This window comes from Lepisma saccharinum, chromosome 6 (genome assembly GCF_977018435.1).
Source record: "Lepisma saccharinum chromosome 6, izLepSacc3.1, whole genome shotgun sequence".
Classification (NCBI taxonomy): Eukaryota; Metazoa; Arthropoda; class Insecta; order Zygentoma; family Lepismatidae; genus Lepisma; species Lepisma saccharinum.
This window is the reverse complement of record NC_139234.1, coordinates 75,804,622-75,820,830: the sequence shown is the minus strand read 5'-3', so window position 1 is coordinate 75,820,830 and position 16,209 is coordinate 75,804,622. Positions and strand designations below refer to the sequence as shown.

The 16,209-nt window shown below is 35.8% G+C and overlaps 1 protein-coding gene across 1 annotated transcript in view; it reads right to left on the bottom strand.

Annotated features, from left to right (window-relative positions):
• Positions 1-16,209, bottom strand: part of LOC145989462 (ATP-binding cassette sub-family C member 5-like) — a 219,873-nt gene continuing 203,664 nt past the window's right edge. The window contains exons 23-28 of the mRNA XM_083124809.1: positions 14,550-14,736; positions 12,586-12,745; positions 9,428-9,506; positions 7,956-8,069; positions 7,584-7,748; positions 1-541 (exon numbers count right to left, since the gene is read on the bottom strand). Coding sequence (XP_082980935.1) covers positions 431-541; positions 7,584-7,748; positions 7,956-8,069; positions 9,428-9,506; positions 12,586-12,745; positions 14,550-14,736 — 816 coding nt within the window. The 3' untranslated portion in view covers positions 1-430. The remainder of the gene's footprint in view (positions 542-7,583; positions 7,749-7,955; positions 8,070-9,427; positions 9,507-12,585; positions 12,746-14,549; positions 14,737-16,209) is intronic.

Sequence of the window (16,209 nt, the reverse complement as noted above, 5' to 3'; positions counted from 1 at the left end):
ATATTAAGGAAATCAGTTAACTCCTGATGAAGATCTTCCAAAACAGTGAAATTTTGAGAGAGAAAAATCCCTTGTAAGCATCCTTTTTTAATTTTCTTCTTACAAAAATAAAATATACTGCACAATGTAGTGGATAAAAAGAGTCTCTTTGATTTTCCAAAATAAGGAAATATTACAATTGATGCAGGATTACTAACTTGAACGTTTACGGAAAATTTTAATGTAGCACTTGGAATAGTCCTTTGGCATACCAAAATTAGAACAGCGTAAGCTGAATGTGAATGGCTTGAATCTCATGGCTCATATTTTACGTGTCTGAGCTTCTCTTTAAGGGAAATGTGGCACATGGATTGATAATATGCAAAATATGTTCCCACTTGTACTTTGTAACACTCCGGCATTTGCCTGTCGTAGCAAATTGCATCTACTCTCAGGACTTGTCATTTTCAGGCATTGAGGTGATCCCCATTGAGTTTAGCATCTTTCTGAAGAGCGAACCGTCTTGCTGTATCAAGTTCGCTGGAGTGTCGAGCTCAACAACCTATTGGAAAGAAATAAACGATTGTAAGGAGAGTAAATCTTGAGGGAGCTTTCAGACTTAAGTGATAATGATAAGCTACAAGTGACACTTGGAAACCAACATACAGAAATAAAAGCAACCATCCGTACTGAAGCAATGCGACAAAATGCACATATCACTCATGGCTTGCTTGTCACTCAAACTGGGCCATTTTCCAAATAGTGCACATCATGTCATTTCAGTCTGGTGGTCGTGCAATAATAACCCATGGCACAACAGTCCATGAGGAATAGTGCCTATCTACCAACTGCTGGCGTCACTCCCACATGACTCAGCAGAGGTGGTTGATCATCCAACAAGTTACGGGGTGACGTGTGGTCAACATGACAAACACGTCATTGCAGTAGGTCCCCATGACTGGGTTACGCTACTCGTTCTTATCCCCTCCTTTCCAATGTCGAGAAAAGTTGTTCGACTTTTCCAGGAGACTTGAATCAGCATGTATCCTGTAGCCCGAGCAAGCCCAGTGAAAACTTTTCTACAGACTGCAAGGTCTGGAAGTCAATACAGTGCGAAACATCCATGCTGCATGCCCCTTGTTTGTATCTTGTCACTTTGGTCTAAAAGCTTCCTGAGATACACAAATTTAGTTACAAAAAAGAACTGAATTTCGGAATGAAGTTGGGTGCATAAAATGACATTTCAGTTTTATTATGATGAATAAAATTTGAATTGCTAAATTTACATGTTTTACACAAAGTAAAAAAAATCAGCTCTATTCATAATCTTCACCTTGTAGCACCTATGTGAAATGCCTGGAAAATATAAAGTTTACTCCTTTTTTAGGAAGTTATTTTTGATCTTGCAATTTGCTGCAAAATTAATCAGTGTTCTAGACTTTTATATAACTCTCAGGATGACTCAGACTGAAAAGTATTGTGTTAGAAAAAACCTGCTAATTTCATGACAGAATTTTAAAAGCACCTAAAATGAACATTGCAGTGGGCAATCTTTCATTTGTACTATCTTCAAAATATTAATTATCCTTGTCTCTGATCATTACAGTGCATCAATATTCACAATAATTATAGTTTGTTTCAGGTTTTAAGGGACCTTTCTCAGCAGTATCTTTTTTAAACTATCTCCTGTTTCAAAAATTGTGGTGTTATTCAAAATTCTGAAAAATTGTACCTCTTGTTGGGTTGAGTTCATACCACTTGAACTAATACTCTTACTGATTCTTATTGATACTGATACTGTCCAGATATTTTCAATATAAAGCAAGCTTCCAGCAGCACAAATGTTGTTCAGATATTTGTAATAATTTGGAATGCAGTAAACTTTACACTAAAGGTAACATTATTTGCATATAATAATAAACATACACACCACTGAAATTCAAACAATTTGTTTCAAATGTCTCACATACTTCTTGCTTGCATCATCAATGATTGGAGGATTCACATAAGGATGGCACCAAGGGTGCACCATGCGTAACAGTAGGAGTGTCATGAGACTTTGTAGTGGAGGGGAGAAAACCTCTGGCTCACTTAAATCCTTGACACTTATCTAATGAAACAAGTCTGGTTCCGCCACTGATTATCATCAGAAGGTGATGAAACCTACTGCATTTGTGAAACGCTAAAAACAGAAATGTTTCAGTTTCTGTGCTGTGATTATCAGGATTATATGCAAAAAATGTTATGCATGGCACATGATATAGTAGAGAATATCATTTTCTTTTTTTCAAAAAGAAAGTGTCTTTACATTCAGATGGAATCTATTTTGCCAAACGTTAATATCCACACCTTTCTATAATGTGTACACTTCTAGAAGAAACATGAGGTCAGCCAATACGCAGCTAGTGCTATTGCCAAACTAACTGCTAGCGAAAGGGAAACACAGAATTTGCTGTGTCCAATATTCAACTTTTTTTTATTTTTTATAATGTTAACACAGTATATATGAATTTGAATTTGAATTTAAAATTTTGGGTGCATCAGCACTAAGGTTATTTTGCACCCGTCACACTATACAGGGTCCAGCCCCTTATCTTTACACATAACAACTCTAATGTTGCTTAATTAAAATCATAAAATGTTCTGACTTTAGTTAAAAGCTGAGGCTGCAAAGAACACTCAGCATAAATAAGGACAAAACACAGGACAACACAAACAAAATTATACTGGCCATGGGGCCAGTCGCCAGAGCCTCGTTAGTCTTTAGTTCAGGGTGTACTAATGTGGAAGTGAGGTTGACAGTTGGGTGTACTACGTGGAAAAATCACCCCTTACACCCCACAGTATATATGAGTATGGTGAAATAATATAGTGAATATTTCTACACAGGATTATAACAACATATAACTGCAGCATATAAGAACTCAAACTGACTCCAACTTGCAATGTTGGAGAATGCCCACGCCATTGAAGGGTCATCCTGGGCATTGAGATGAATTTAACATCCATTGTTTTCCCAAAACGCAATTCAGCTGTCAAGATGGTGGCAACGAAAAAACAAAACAGACGGAAGGAAAATGAAAGGGTAATTGTCTGTGTGTGTTAATACGAGTTGTTTCTAGTGTTTCTTCAAGAAACGATAACTCCGGTTGTAGGCAACAGAAATTTATGGGACTTGGACAGTCAGGTTCGAAATGTCTTGCCCCATCTTATGATAAACCTTAAAGTGGCGAGTTTTATGAACATTTCTTGCACCTAAGGAAAATACAGAACACAGTGTTTAACTTGCGTGCTGCAGTTTCCTAACTGTACATGTTGCACTCCTACCATTGGCTGGTCGTCACGGACATGCTCCGCCACACCCGATATCGCTTCTAAAAACATACACCGTATAATGTATGCAGTGGTGCTAAGAGTCCACGAAACATTTGTTTTAAGTCCACTTTATGCTCAAATAGGCTAGTTGGGACTGTACTTACAGTTAAAGTGGAATCTGAGGGGTCCACTATGACTCTGTGCTATTCTTGTGAGTCAATATTAATTTCCTCTCATGTTGACAAAACAACTATTCCTGCATATATATTTTTAAAATGGAATATTTTTTTTAAAAAAAAGGCTGAGTTGATAACAGGCATCAGTATTGGAAAGTATCGCTTAGAATTTTTTCACCAATTCTACTCTGGAGTTTGGGAAATTTTTGTAGGACATTCATTTATCTTGCACAAATATAATATTTAAAAAATAGATTTTGTGATTAAACGACAGCAATTTTAATAATTTGATGTAATTCTTTGAATGTTTGAAATGAAAAATTTAGAAAACTTATGCAGTGAAACATGTACTTACATACTGATATTGATAAATATATTCAACAACTTCCAATTGTTACTATTTTCATGTCCTGATGTCAGTGAGAATCAGGAAGAGTATTGGTAATGCTATCAGCATTGTTTCAAACAAGTATATGCTATGTTCATATTCCATGTGAAATCAACAAGGTCCTCAAACTTACATTTTTTGAATCATTTGAAATTTGGCACACTGGAAGGGCCACCTCAGGTAGGAGAATATGGAAAATTGCAGATCCATATCTTTTGCATTTCCGAAATTACAGTGTTGCAAACTATGTGATTTTGACAATTTTTTCCAACAACTTGTTTACTTTAAATTGCAATATTTCAGCAATCCGGGCACCTATAGAAGTGATTTGGACGGCGATGGAAAGATCTTGAAGGGCTCTTTCACACAAGATAATGCATGTCTATATCAGGGTAAAAATAATTGAAGGTGGTGTACAGAAGACTTTGGTAGCCATTTTCTCAAAAACGGGTCTTTTAATTTTTCTCAAAAAATTACATATCATACACACACTATTACTCAATAACTGTACAAAATTTGAAAACGGGACGCCAATGAGATCTGGAGTTATGTTAGACTTAAGGTAGGTTAGGGTAGGGTAGAGTAGAATGGGTTAGGTAATGCATGTTCTTGTTTTTGTTTTTTTGTTGGCTACCTTCTGTAAAAGGAGATAATTTCTTTGTTGAAGGAAATAAATAAATAAATAAATGATAACATATTTTGATATTCCTAATATTTAAAAGTAAAAGTCTAACAGAAATGAAATACAATATTGTTTGAATTAACATACATGAATCTAATAGTTATTATAAGTACAGGGTGATTCAATGACCGGTCCCATAGGTAACTCCATTATTAGTGCACATAGCGAAAAATGGAAAGAGGGGAAAGTTGTTGGAAATAGGTTAGTTTCAAACTAAAGTGCTTGAATTTTCAATGTATCGTGCACCGTTTAGGCCATACACTGGTACGAGCCTCATTGGTAGCTGAAAATGCCACATGCTTGGCCCTTAATACTGCATGGCATCGGAATACCATACAGTACAAGGTAAATTAAGAATTGATGATGATAATTAGAGTAATATAATGAAGCCTTCTTTACATATTAAAAACACTAAAGTTGCTGACCAAGGCAGTTTATTAAGATTTAAAGACACTTTACATGTAACGTTTCTACCCTCTATCAGTGTCTTCCTCAGACGAAGAACTGAACTTAAAAGTTACATGTAAAGTGTCTTTAAATCTTAATAAATTACCTTGGTCAGCAACTTTAGTGTTGATAATTAGAGGTAAACTAAACAAATGTTTGTATTAAGTATAAAAATGTGAATGTGTGATGAGCAGTTGCACCTGATTCTCATTTGTGAATTTTTAGCCTTTTCTACAGGTCTGGGGAAAGGAGGGGTGTGTGCATCACATGTTCACATTTCTAATACTTGTTTATTTTGCCTGTAATTATCGTAAGTAACATAACTTCAGATTCTATTGGCGTCCTATTTTCAAATTCTGTACAGTTATTGAGTGATAGTGTATAATTTATATTTTTCGAAAAAAAATATATTAAAACATCAGTTTTTGAGCAAATGGCTACCAAAGTTTTCTTTACACCACCTTCAATTGCTTTTTTAAATTTTTTATTATTATTATACCCTGACATAGGCAGGCAACATCTCTTGTAAAAGAGCCCTTCAAGACCTTTCCAACGCCATCCGAATCGCTTCTCTAGGTGCCCTGATTGCTGAAATATTGCAAGTTAAGGTACAAAAGATATGGATCTGCAACTTTGCATATTTTCCTACCTCATGTGACCCTTTCAGTATGCCAAATTTTAAACGAATCAAAATATGTGATGTTGAAAAGTACCTCTTCATTGGTTGATTTCACATAGAATGGCCCTTATATGCTATATATATCTAGAAAAAAAAGAATGTTTTGGTGTAAAACACAAATGACAAATGATGCGTGCAAAACATTTATGGTACAGAACCCTACATACCTTACCCTACTTTTCCATATATTCATCTTGCCCATTCAAGCACTTATCATAGCATGATATCAGTTTGTTGATACAGTCATTGTTCTTGGATGTCGCCAATGTATTCAATCATGTAGTGACGATGAACCCTTTGAAGCATTTGACATTAGGCCTCTACATTGGCTGTTGTTTCGCGTGGCAGAAAATCAATGCATAAGATGCCGTTCCTGTACCAAAAACAGTTGCCAGAACCTTTCGTGTGCTGAATATTTGTTTGTTCTTTTTTTGGCTTGGAATGTAATCTGGTATCGTGCCACTCCATTGACTCATGCTTGGCTCAAACTGAGGGGATGTAGGTGGAGTGTGCTGCAGTTGAAGGTTCCTTCTTTCCAGAAAGCACTTTGCCAAGGGCTGATGAAGTCAAGACACTGTCACACATGGTTGAATACTTTGGCGACAAATGAGTACAATGACGATATCAAGAAACTGGTAGCACACTATAGCTGTGTTTTCACCTACGTCACAAACTGTTGCATTGTGGGATCGAGCAGCCATGATGGAGGCCGGTTCTTATTGTAAACATATGCAATTCAAGTGGGCGGACGGGAGATTTCAACCTTGTTTACGACGGTACTGTGCAGTATTCAGTTAAGAGAAACTCACGTTTATCCTCGAACTTTCTGAGAAAGAACAGAAGGTGCGCTTCACGGCACGGGACTCGATAACTGTTGATCAGAAGATGCTGCATCGTCTGGTTGGCGAGAATATATCGTGCCAAAATTAATGAACAAAGCAAATATTACAGTGTGTGCAGTGAACATTTCCTCTCAGGTAATTTCATATGTCACATTTCTCTGTGACTTTTAGTACAAATGGAACAAATTGGTGTGTATAATTATACTAGTGTTTCCTTGTTTTTTGGTAGAAAGGTGCGTATACTTCCGATAAATTTGACGATAAAAATGATAACATTCAAAGTTAAATTCATCTTGATAATTGTACGTTTGTACTTGATTACTTATATTCCGTTCGTTAACACAAACTGTTATTAATTGTTATTCGATCAGCTCTTGTAAAAAATCTTAAAAGGAAATAGGCGATAATGGCCGAGCCTTGGAATTTACAGTTAATCTGTACTGGACGTAAAGATTTCAAGTAGAATCCGAACCACTAATAAATACAAAACAAATTGATTCCAGGTAGCTGGGTCAAGTAAATAAACACACGTGCTAACTTAATACTAGTAGGTTTAGACCAATTTTCATTTTGTTATCATCCAGTTCATATGGATCTACACCACAAAACTTCGCTTTTCTCCTTATCTTTCTCTGTAGACTGTGCAAAGAGCTTGAACATATGAAAGATTGCAGATTGCACAACATTGTCATTAATTTTATTCAATGTTACCGACATTTTACACAGTACTAAAAAACGTACAGTTGACTCAGGTGTAATGAACGCTATGTGGTGGGTATTTACTTGCAGACGACAAGAAACTTCGCCGCAAACATGGTGGCGGTGCGAATCCTGGCATCACATGAAACCTACCCACCTATGATACATGCTTGAATGGATATGGAGAATATGTGGAAAAGTAGAGTAAGATATGTAGTTTCTGCCCAACATATTTTTTGCACATATCATTTGTTGTTTGTGTTTTACACCAAAACTTTTTTTTTTTAATAGATGGCCCTTGTATATATATATAAACATTCTTTGAAAAATTTTCAAGGTAAAATGTGCTTTCTATAAATTTAATTAATATACTTACCCGTCCAGCAGCCAATACAAGGATTCTGTCATATCCTAGGACTGTGTCAAGGCGATGTGCTATTGTCAATACTGTGCATTGGGAGAAAGATTCCCTGATCGTTAGCTGTATCAGGCTGTCTGTCAATAAGTCGACACTAGCTGTGGCTTCATCTAAGAGAAGAATCTGCAAGATATCCAATATAAGAGTTACAGTTACTTATGTGAAAAGCTAACATGTTAAAGTAAACACTGACATATAACCAGGTAATTAACGTAGGTTGTGGATCATACACAATAACAAAGTGACAGAATTGTACAGTCAATTACAGGCTATTTTTGTTCAAGAGAGTACCAACATATATGTCTCACCACAAGTAGATTATGAACTTACCTTGTTCCGTCTCAGTAAAGCTCTTGCTAAGCAAATAAGCTGCTTTTCTCCAACAGAAAAGTTGTCACCGTCTGCTTCTACTAGGGACTGAAGCTGTTTCTCTTCTCTTGAAATCTGGAGAATAAAGAATCTCTGTAACAATACTGTGTCGAATTATCTTACATTTCAACATTTCATGTACTACTGCATCTTGTACAGGGTGATTATTATAGAACCGGCCAGATGAATTTACTAAAAATGCTGCAGGCGATGCATATAACTGCTCACAATTACGACATAATAATTCATGGGCCGTGCTGAGTCGAATGGTGTGTGGATGGTCCAACAGGTGGCAGCAATTAAGCTGCAAGGTTCAAGGATACGTAGCGGAGCACGTACGAATGCCTTTTTCAGTGCCCAGGTGACAGGTCCCCAAGATCCCCTGACCTTACTAGCCTGGATTTTTTCTATTGGATTTACTGAATGACAGGGTGTATGCAAACAAATCGCGTACATTACAAAGCTTTAAAGGACAACATTTCGGCTGAAATCGGGAACATCACCAGAGAAACACTGCGGGAAGTCACGGGGAATATGCAAATGCCCTCTTGAAAATGGTGGACACAGTTTCAACACATGCTCCGATCACAATCAATGGCAATCCAAGGTAAGTCATGTATAAATTACGTTAAAATCTATGTGGCATATTTTATATTTGTTCTATAAGAATCACTCTGTATAATAAACTCAATAATGTGGTTATACATGAATAATCAGGGTGGCTACTCAATCACCAAGATATAATTCAAATATAATTCCAGGTTTTCAATGCAAATTCTTCAGAAAATTTAAGGCAAAAATCCCCCCATAATCCCCTTCTCTTTGAAATCTAGAATCAATTTATTCATGTTATTCATGCAAGTAATAATATTAATTCATTAAGGAGAGAGCAAATAGTGATCACCCTCCACTCCCCCCTTAAATCTAAAATAAAATACCATTCCTACTATACTACACATCAAAGTAGTATAAACATGCAGCGAGGTTAGAGGGTGACACAATAATATATATAAAAAAGAAGACATAAAAAAAGTGCATTTTCAATTAAATAAGCATTAGTTGCCAAATTGATTGATTGATTGAGTTGGTGTTTTAAGTCCACTTTATGCACAGTAAGGCTAATCGGGACTGGACCTACACTTTAAAGTGGGATCCCAATCACTATGTGCCTCCACCAGGTATCAAACCCGGGATCCCTTGATTACAAGGTGACAACAATAACACTGTGCCATCGGGGAGGTCCACATTAGTTGCCAAATGTTAACTACAAAAGGATTTATAGTTCTGATCAGATATCCTAAGAACACAAATTATTTTATTTGTTATGGAACTAGGATAACACAACTCTAATGTAATATGTACAAATCTACAGTGTAACTGTTTTTGCAATTTAAAAACTTATATATTACATATTAACTTACATATACACTTACTGTTTCTTTTAGATGTGACTTCTCCAGAACCTCCCAGAGAGTTTCATCAGAATGTTCGTCAAATGGATCTAGATTGTACCTGAAAGTATTTACTAATTGAGCCTCGACTTAACAACTGTTTTCGTTTGAAATTCCAAAATGTGCACATGCTATCTACAGTGTGCTCAAAAGTCATACAATGCTAGCTTTGATGGCTTCTGGGGGAGATATTTACACTAGGATTTTTGCATTATGATCATGACCATCACCAGAAACTTTTGTAAGAGATGATCATGATGTTGACATACCATTACATAGTAGAAGAAATAACAATCACAACATTACTATTATTATAAAAATAATAACTATTGTTTTATTATTATTATTATCATTATGTCGGACTGAAGATATTTCTGTTCGATTTTCTACACCAGTGAATATATTATCCAGTGCAACTCTTTTCCTTTTCCTTTATGTTTTTTTTACAACTCATAGAATTACTATACTGTAAAGTACAGTTATTTTCTTTTCTTATTAACTGCAACATACCTTGACCAGTCTAATTAATAATAATAATAATAATAATAATAATAATAATAATAGGGTATCTAATCATAGTTTAAAATCGTTCGAAGTTAGGGGTAAATTTTAGTCTTAAGCTAACACTGTCTGACATCTCACATAAAAAACTCATTTTTGGATTCTTGGAAACTCTTGGAAACATTTCTTTTGGACAGAATGTGAAAGGTTGATCACCTAATGTGCTCAGTCACTGAGCTCCCTAATCTCTACATGTAAATGTCGTTGAATTAGTACTTGTATTACATAGAATCAGTGGTCGAAAGTAGCATCCCTACTGTAGCTAGCTACAAAATTTGTAGCTGTAGCGATGGTACTTTTTGAAAATTGTAGTAGTAGCTGTAGCGAAGCTACAAAATCCCTGTAGTTGTAGCGAAAATTTCGCCAGAGCTACATTTTTTCTCAGCATTTTGAAGTAAATTTTGAATGTCGCAATAGCATTAAAAAAATTGACAATAACGCTTACTTTTGCAGGAGGTTCATAAAAACTGTCTATTACATGGAAATACGGATAATCTAGATTATAAATATCTTGATATTGCAGATTATAATAGATATCTGCATAATGTATTTCATGAGTATCTGAATAATTATAATATCCAGATAACTAACTGACACATATGAATATATTCCTGGTAACAGCTACGTTCTTTTTACCTGCATCGCTATTTTGGGGAGAAACGCCTCATTTGCGGCAGCCTCGGAACAAATACTGTGGTGTCAATGGTGTAATAGACAGCAAAATATCAATAATTACTATGTAAAACACAACTTGCAGTGCAAAAGCGAGTGATGTATTTTTGACTACACTGACAAAGCAATAGTGCCCGCAATCAATGGCTCAGTACATTAACAGTAATGATCATTGTCAGTATATACTCGTAGGATTTCACCAGCAATAAATTATTGTTACGAGAACGATAGACATACACTTTCTGGAATTACAATTTTTTTCGTGATAATATTTGTTCACAAATTTTAAGATTACGTTTAGATCACTCAGGAATACACGTCAGTTTCTTCAATATATTTTATCACATTGTAAAAAGTACGTATGAGTTTTTGACTTTCCTGCAGAATCGACAATTTTCTTTAGTAAATATACATTGCTTTCAAATGTATGTACTTTTCCTACTTTTGCATATCTTTTCTGTAACTTTTACTAATCATTGCAATGAGGATAAATGGTTTATTTAGTTATTCTCTTATCTATAATCGCTTTTTGCCACTTTTGGCTAATTGTGAGAATGAGGAAGAATGATGAATGATGATGAGCAGTGTGGGGAATGGAGGAGCAGGAGGATCCCATCCTCCCAACTAGGCATATTTCCTAGTTTTTGTTTTGAGTCCACTTTATGCATAGATAAGCTGATCGAGACTGGATCTGAACCACTATGTGCTTCTGCCAGGTATTGAACCTAGAGGCCTTTGATTACAAGGCAACACAATTTCGACTTTGTTCAGCAAAGCAATCCCAACATGAAAATTTACGTAAAGCATCACTCCACGTGTTTCCCATTTATACCATTAGAAGCACCCCCAGCTATTCCCAAGATTTGAGTAAATACCCTCCCCCCCAACTAACATTCTGTTTAAGTGCCAAGAAGATAAAATTGATGAATATCACATTTTAATCTTATTTCCATTTTGCACAATGCATTATAGTTAATTTCTGTACACATGATAAAATCCAATTAACTTTTAAAAAGTAGTCAGTCTCAGAAATATTTTTGATATGACAATGAGAACAACACACACACTTGTAAGACCTCTTTTTCATTAATATTCCACGTGAGCAAGAGGAATATTTAATAACATAAATGATCGTTATAAAGCATATGTACTTTTCGTTCAAAATGCTGCCTTCACATCAGTCTATTAAAAAATGAAATATTTATTCTCAAGAAAATATTTGATATGTGAACATAAATACATAATTCTACCAAATTTTATTTGTGCTTAGTTGTAATCATTAATTTGGGTAACACCCTAATTGCAATATTCATATATCAAATTTTATTTGTGCTTAGTTGTAATCATTAATTTGGGTAACACCCTAATTGCAATATTCATATATCAAATTTGAATTGATACACCACTTGCATAGGTACGTTATTCTCAAACACTATAGTAAAAATAAGTAACTGAAGTAACACTGCTATAAAAAATATCGAATGGTGGGAATCATGATAATAAATAACAGAATCTATTTTCTTGTAAGTACAACTATCATACATGGGGCTTCTTTTGAATATCCATATGATTGTTTTTAAGTTTCATATGCAGAAATAGCGCAAAAAGTAGCGAGTAGCGAACAGGAGTAGCGTAGTGAGCAACTTTTGGGTAAATGTAGCTGTAGAGAAGCTACATTTTGGGAGTAGCTGTAGCTGTAGCCAAGCAATTTTTAAAATGTAACGTTCTGATCACTGCATAGAATTAGTGATGCTACACTATTTCCAACATGCCAAGAATAAATATGCTATAAAAAGTATTAGGTAGTCAGAGCATGATATGCTGATATTGAGAATGTGAGGAGGCCCATTATCACAGCCCACCTTACTTGCCTTCATGGCATGGTGCAATGACCGGGGATAATTTACCTAATGGTTCCCTCAAATAGGACAGGATCTTGAGGGATGACAGCCACTGCCGATCGCAGTTGTCTCAATCCTACTTTGGACACATCAACGTCATCAATCAACACACAACCAGAGTCCAGCTCCACTAATCGCAGAAGGGTGGTGATAAGGGATGTTTTACCTGGAAATCGAAAACAGTACTTAATTTAAAATAGTTTAATAATTTATCAGTGTGATATTTATCAGTGATGTGATGAAGCAATTTCAGCAAAAGTATTTTTGAAAAATTCTCGTTTAAAAAAAACAACACTATCATATTCCAAATTCTGTAAAGTACAAACTGCTTAAAATTTCTTCTAGACCATTTGATTGAAACTTTGAATAGTTTGCTTTCGCTGTTGTCTGGATATCTTTGGTAGAAAATGTAGGCTTTCGGCACCATGAAAACATTACAAATTTCTGGGCAAGGGGGAAACCAAAACACATAAAGATTCACTTGAATGCTCTAGAAGGAATTGTAAACCATATTTTTTTTTCACAATTTCGAATATCGTAACACATTTTAGAAAGAAGAGAAATTTTCGAAAATGTCCTTGATGAAAAGAAGCTAAACTTTAACTCTGTTTAAGCATGTTTTCGTCGTTCTTTTTATAAAGTGTAAATATGAAAACAATATGAGGTTTCAGTTGCAAAAAATGCCACATTTTAAAGACCTTCTTGTTTCTTATAAATGCTTTTTGTATCAAATGTGAAAAACCCATGTTTGGTGTGAGTAGGAGAAAAATACAATCTTTGCCAGAAAAGTTCCATGACTGATGTAAAAAATAATATATTCAACTCAACCACTAATGGTCCTTGGTCAGATATTCCTGCACCAATACAGCAGCATGGGGCCTTGCATTATCATGCAAGAGGAACCATTGTCCAGATGTTCACAAGTTAGGTGTTGCAAAATTGATTCACTAAAATAGTTAGTTCAATGGTTTTCTTGAAGTTAGTTTCTCACACGTTCTACACTTTCAGAAATATATACTGTTGAAGGCTGTCTGCTCTCCCAAAGCCTCTTGTGCCACTCAAACACACAGCCTGTTGATAATGTCTGGTCACTATAGGCTTGCTGTCCTATTTTTACATAGGTGTTTTTCCCTAGCTTAACACAAAAGTTAATGCTAACCCTCTGCTTCACCTCTGTGCCTACCATGCCACTTGTGTAACTCCAACTAAAGGTGCCAACACGATGAACAGTGTTGCTAGGTGTATCTCTGCCACCTGGTAGTTATATAAGGACATGTATTTTCAGAACACATATCAGGTGACTAAATAATATCCAATTCCCATGTTTCAATATCAGTTTGAGAATTAAAAAAATCAATCATGCAACTTTTGTGACAAAGGTTACATATAATATTCTCTGACTTTTTGGGGTTAGTGGAAATCTTTATATTATACTGGGTGTTTTAGAAATAATTGAGGGGTTACAAAAATTTATTGTGAGTAAACTATTGAACTTGCATTAATGAAACCAGTCCAGAATGATCGAGGAATGTAAACAGTTTGTGCGTGTATGTTTTGTTAAGTTGACAGTTCATATCCCTGCCACTAGATGACACTCAAATCACCCATATCACTCACAGTGTTTTGTGCAATGTTTGGTCCCCAAGATCTCCAGACCTTATATCGTGTTACTTTTTTTTTTGTGGAGTTTCATCAAAGACAGGATATTCGTCTCACCGATGCCCCGTGATATCACAGCGATAGACACTATCGACAGGCCAATGTTGATGTGAGTGTGGCAAGAAGTAGACTATCATGTAGATGTATGCCGTGTCATCCGTGTTGCACACATTGAACATTTGTAGGTGTAAAAACAAACTGTTTAAGTTCCTCATTCGTTCTGTACCGGTTTCTTTAACATAAGTTGCAATAAATATTTGTAACCCCTCAATTATTTCTGAAACACCCGGTACTTAGAGTGAGAGTATTACCTGCCCCTGTTCTACCAACAACACCAATCTTCTCTCCAGGCTTGATCTGCAGACTGACACCATGAAGAACCAGTGGTAGCTCTGGTTTATATCTCAGGCACACCTTATCAAGGGTGACAGCCCCCTTCTCTGGCCAGCCAGACGGAAGCTTCTCTGAGCCTTCATCCAAAGCTTCCTCAACGGGGCCCTGAAATTCAAGAACAAAGCATTCATTAATTTGAATGTTAATATAGTTATTTAGCTCTATTTTCCTAACCATGATGGCATCCCAAATGCTTTTACAGAAGTTGAATTCTCCCTTAAAAAACTTGTGGGTGCTTTTACTGTGCCAAAGTATCTCCCAGTTCTTCAAAGCCGGATATTACCATGCATTGTGGTATACAGAGGACATAAACAATGAAGAAATTCTATTTTTACTGCATGAAGTATGTACTCATGACCAGCTGCCCTGCAAGAAGTGCATTGTGCAGCGCTTGAAGTGGAAAATGGTAGCTGGGGGTATGTTTGGTTGAGCCTTGGGGTAAGCTCTTATGGCTTAACATGGTGGAAAGATAAACATGAGTTATGTTCAACATTTGCAGCTACGGTACATGTCAAATAAGCTCCAAATTGAAAGTACTATTTTGGTGTGTGTACAGGTAAAGTTACCCCAGGTATGTACATATGCACCATGACGCGAAGGTGCACGAGGCAGAGTGTGGAGGTAGGGCCCTTCACATTCTCGATCTTGGTCATTTTTAGATGCGTATGTGATCAACACCATGGCCAGGTTGACTTTACCCCCCGAAGGCTATCCCTAGGTACCCTGGATGAGCCCCCGGAGCCACTTTCTGTAGGGAGAAGGTTGGAAAAACTCCCACCATACATCATTCACCCTGGGAATCAAATTTGGGTCTCTCTCATGGCAGTTATATGACCTACCAACTGAAGCTCCATGGCTCCATTGTATTCATAATTAATGTAAATTAGGGATGGACCAATATGAAATATTGGCTGACACCAATAAACTACTGATATAAAACTTACCAATACAGATAACCAATCCAATATAAAATTACAATTGTTCCTTAAAAAGCCTGAATGGTTTATTGACCTCTTTAATAAATATAAGTTACAAGATGACTACAATGCAAAAGAAGATGCATATTCAGATATTTAGTTTTAAAAAAGTTGTGAATGGAGATTATATGTTTATACCCATAAAAATTGTAACGAAATGGCAGAATATTGCACTAAATTATATGATATAAACCGATACACTGATCGACATGCCTATATCGGCCAATACTGATAGATAGAGGCATGCATATTTCATTTTTGACGAAAACACGAAGTGTGAATAACACATTGTAATGTTAATTTTTCATGTTTATGAAAGGTGTGAGGTGCATTTTCCTACCCTGTTTTGTCACGAAATAATGCAAAGTGCGAAATAGACTCTTAAACACGAAATTTAGTGTTCATTTACCAACATGACACTTTCTGAAGCCAGAATTATCCTGAGAGTTATGCAATTAATGGAAAATTGATTGATTAAGCTGTAAATATTTGAGAAGCAATAATGGGCCCCTTTATACAGGAATAAACTTAATATTCTGGTAATGACATAAATGTGCTATTAGAAGGGATATGTTAATTTTGTGTAATAGTGCAGTTTTAA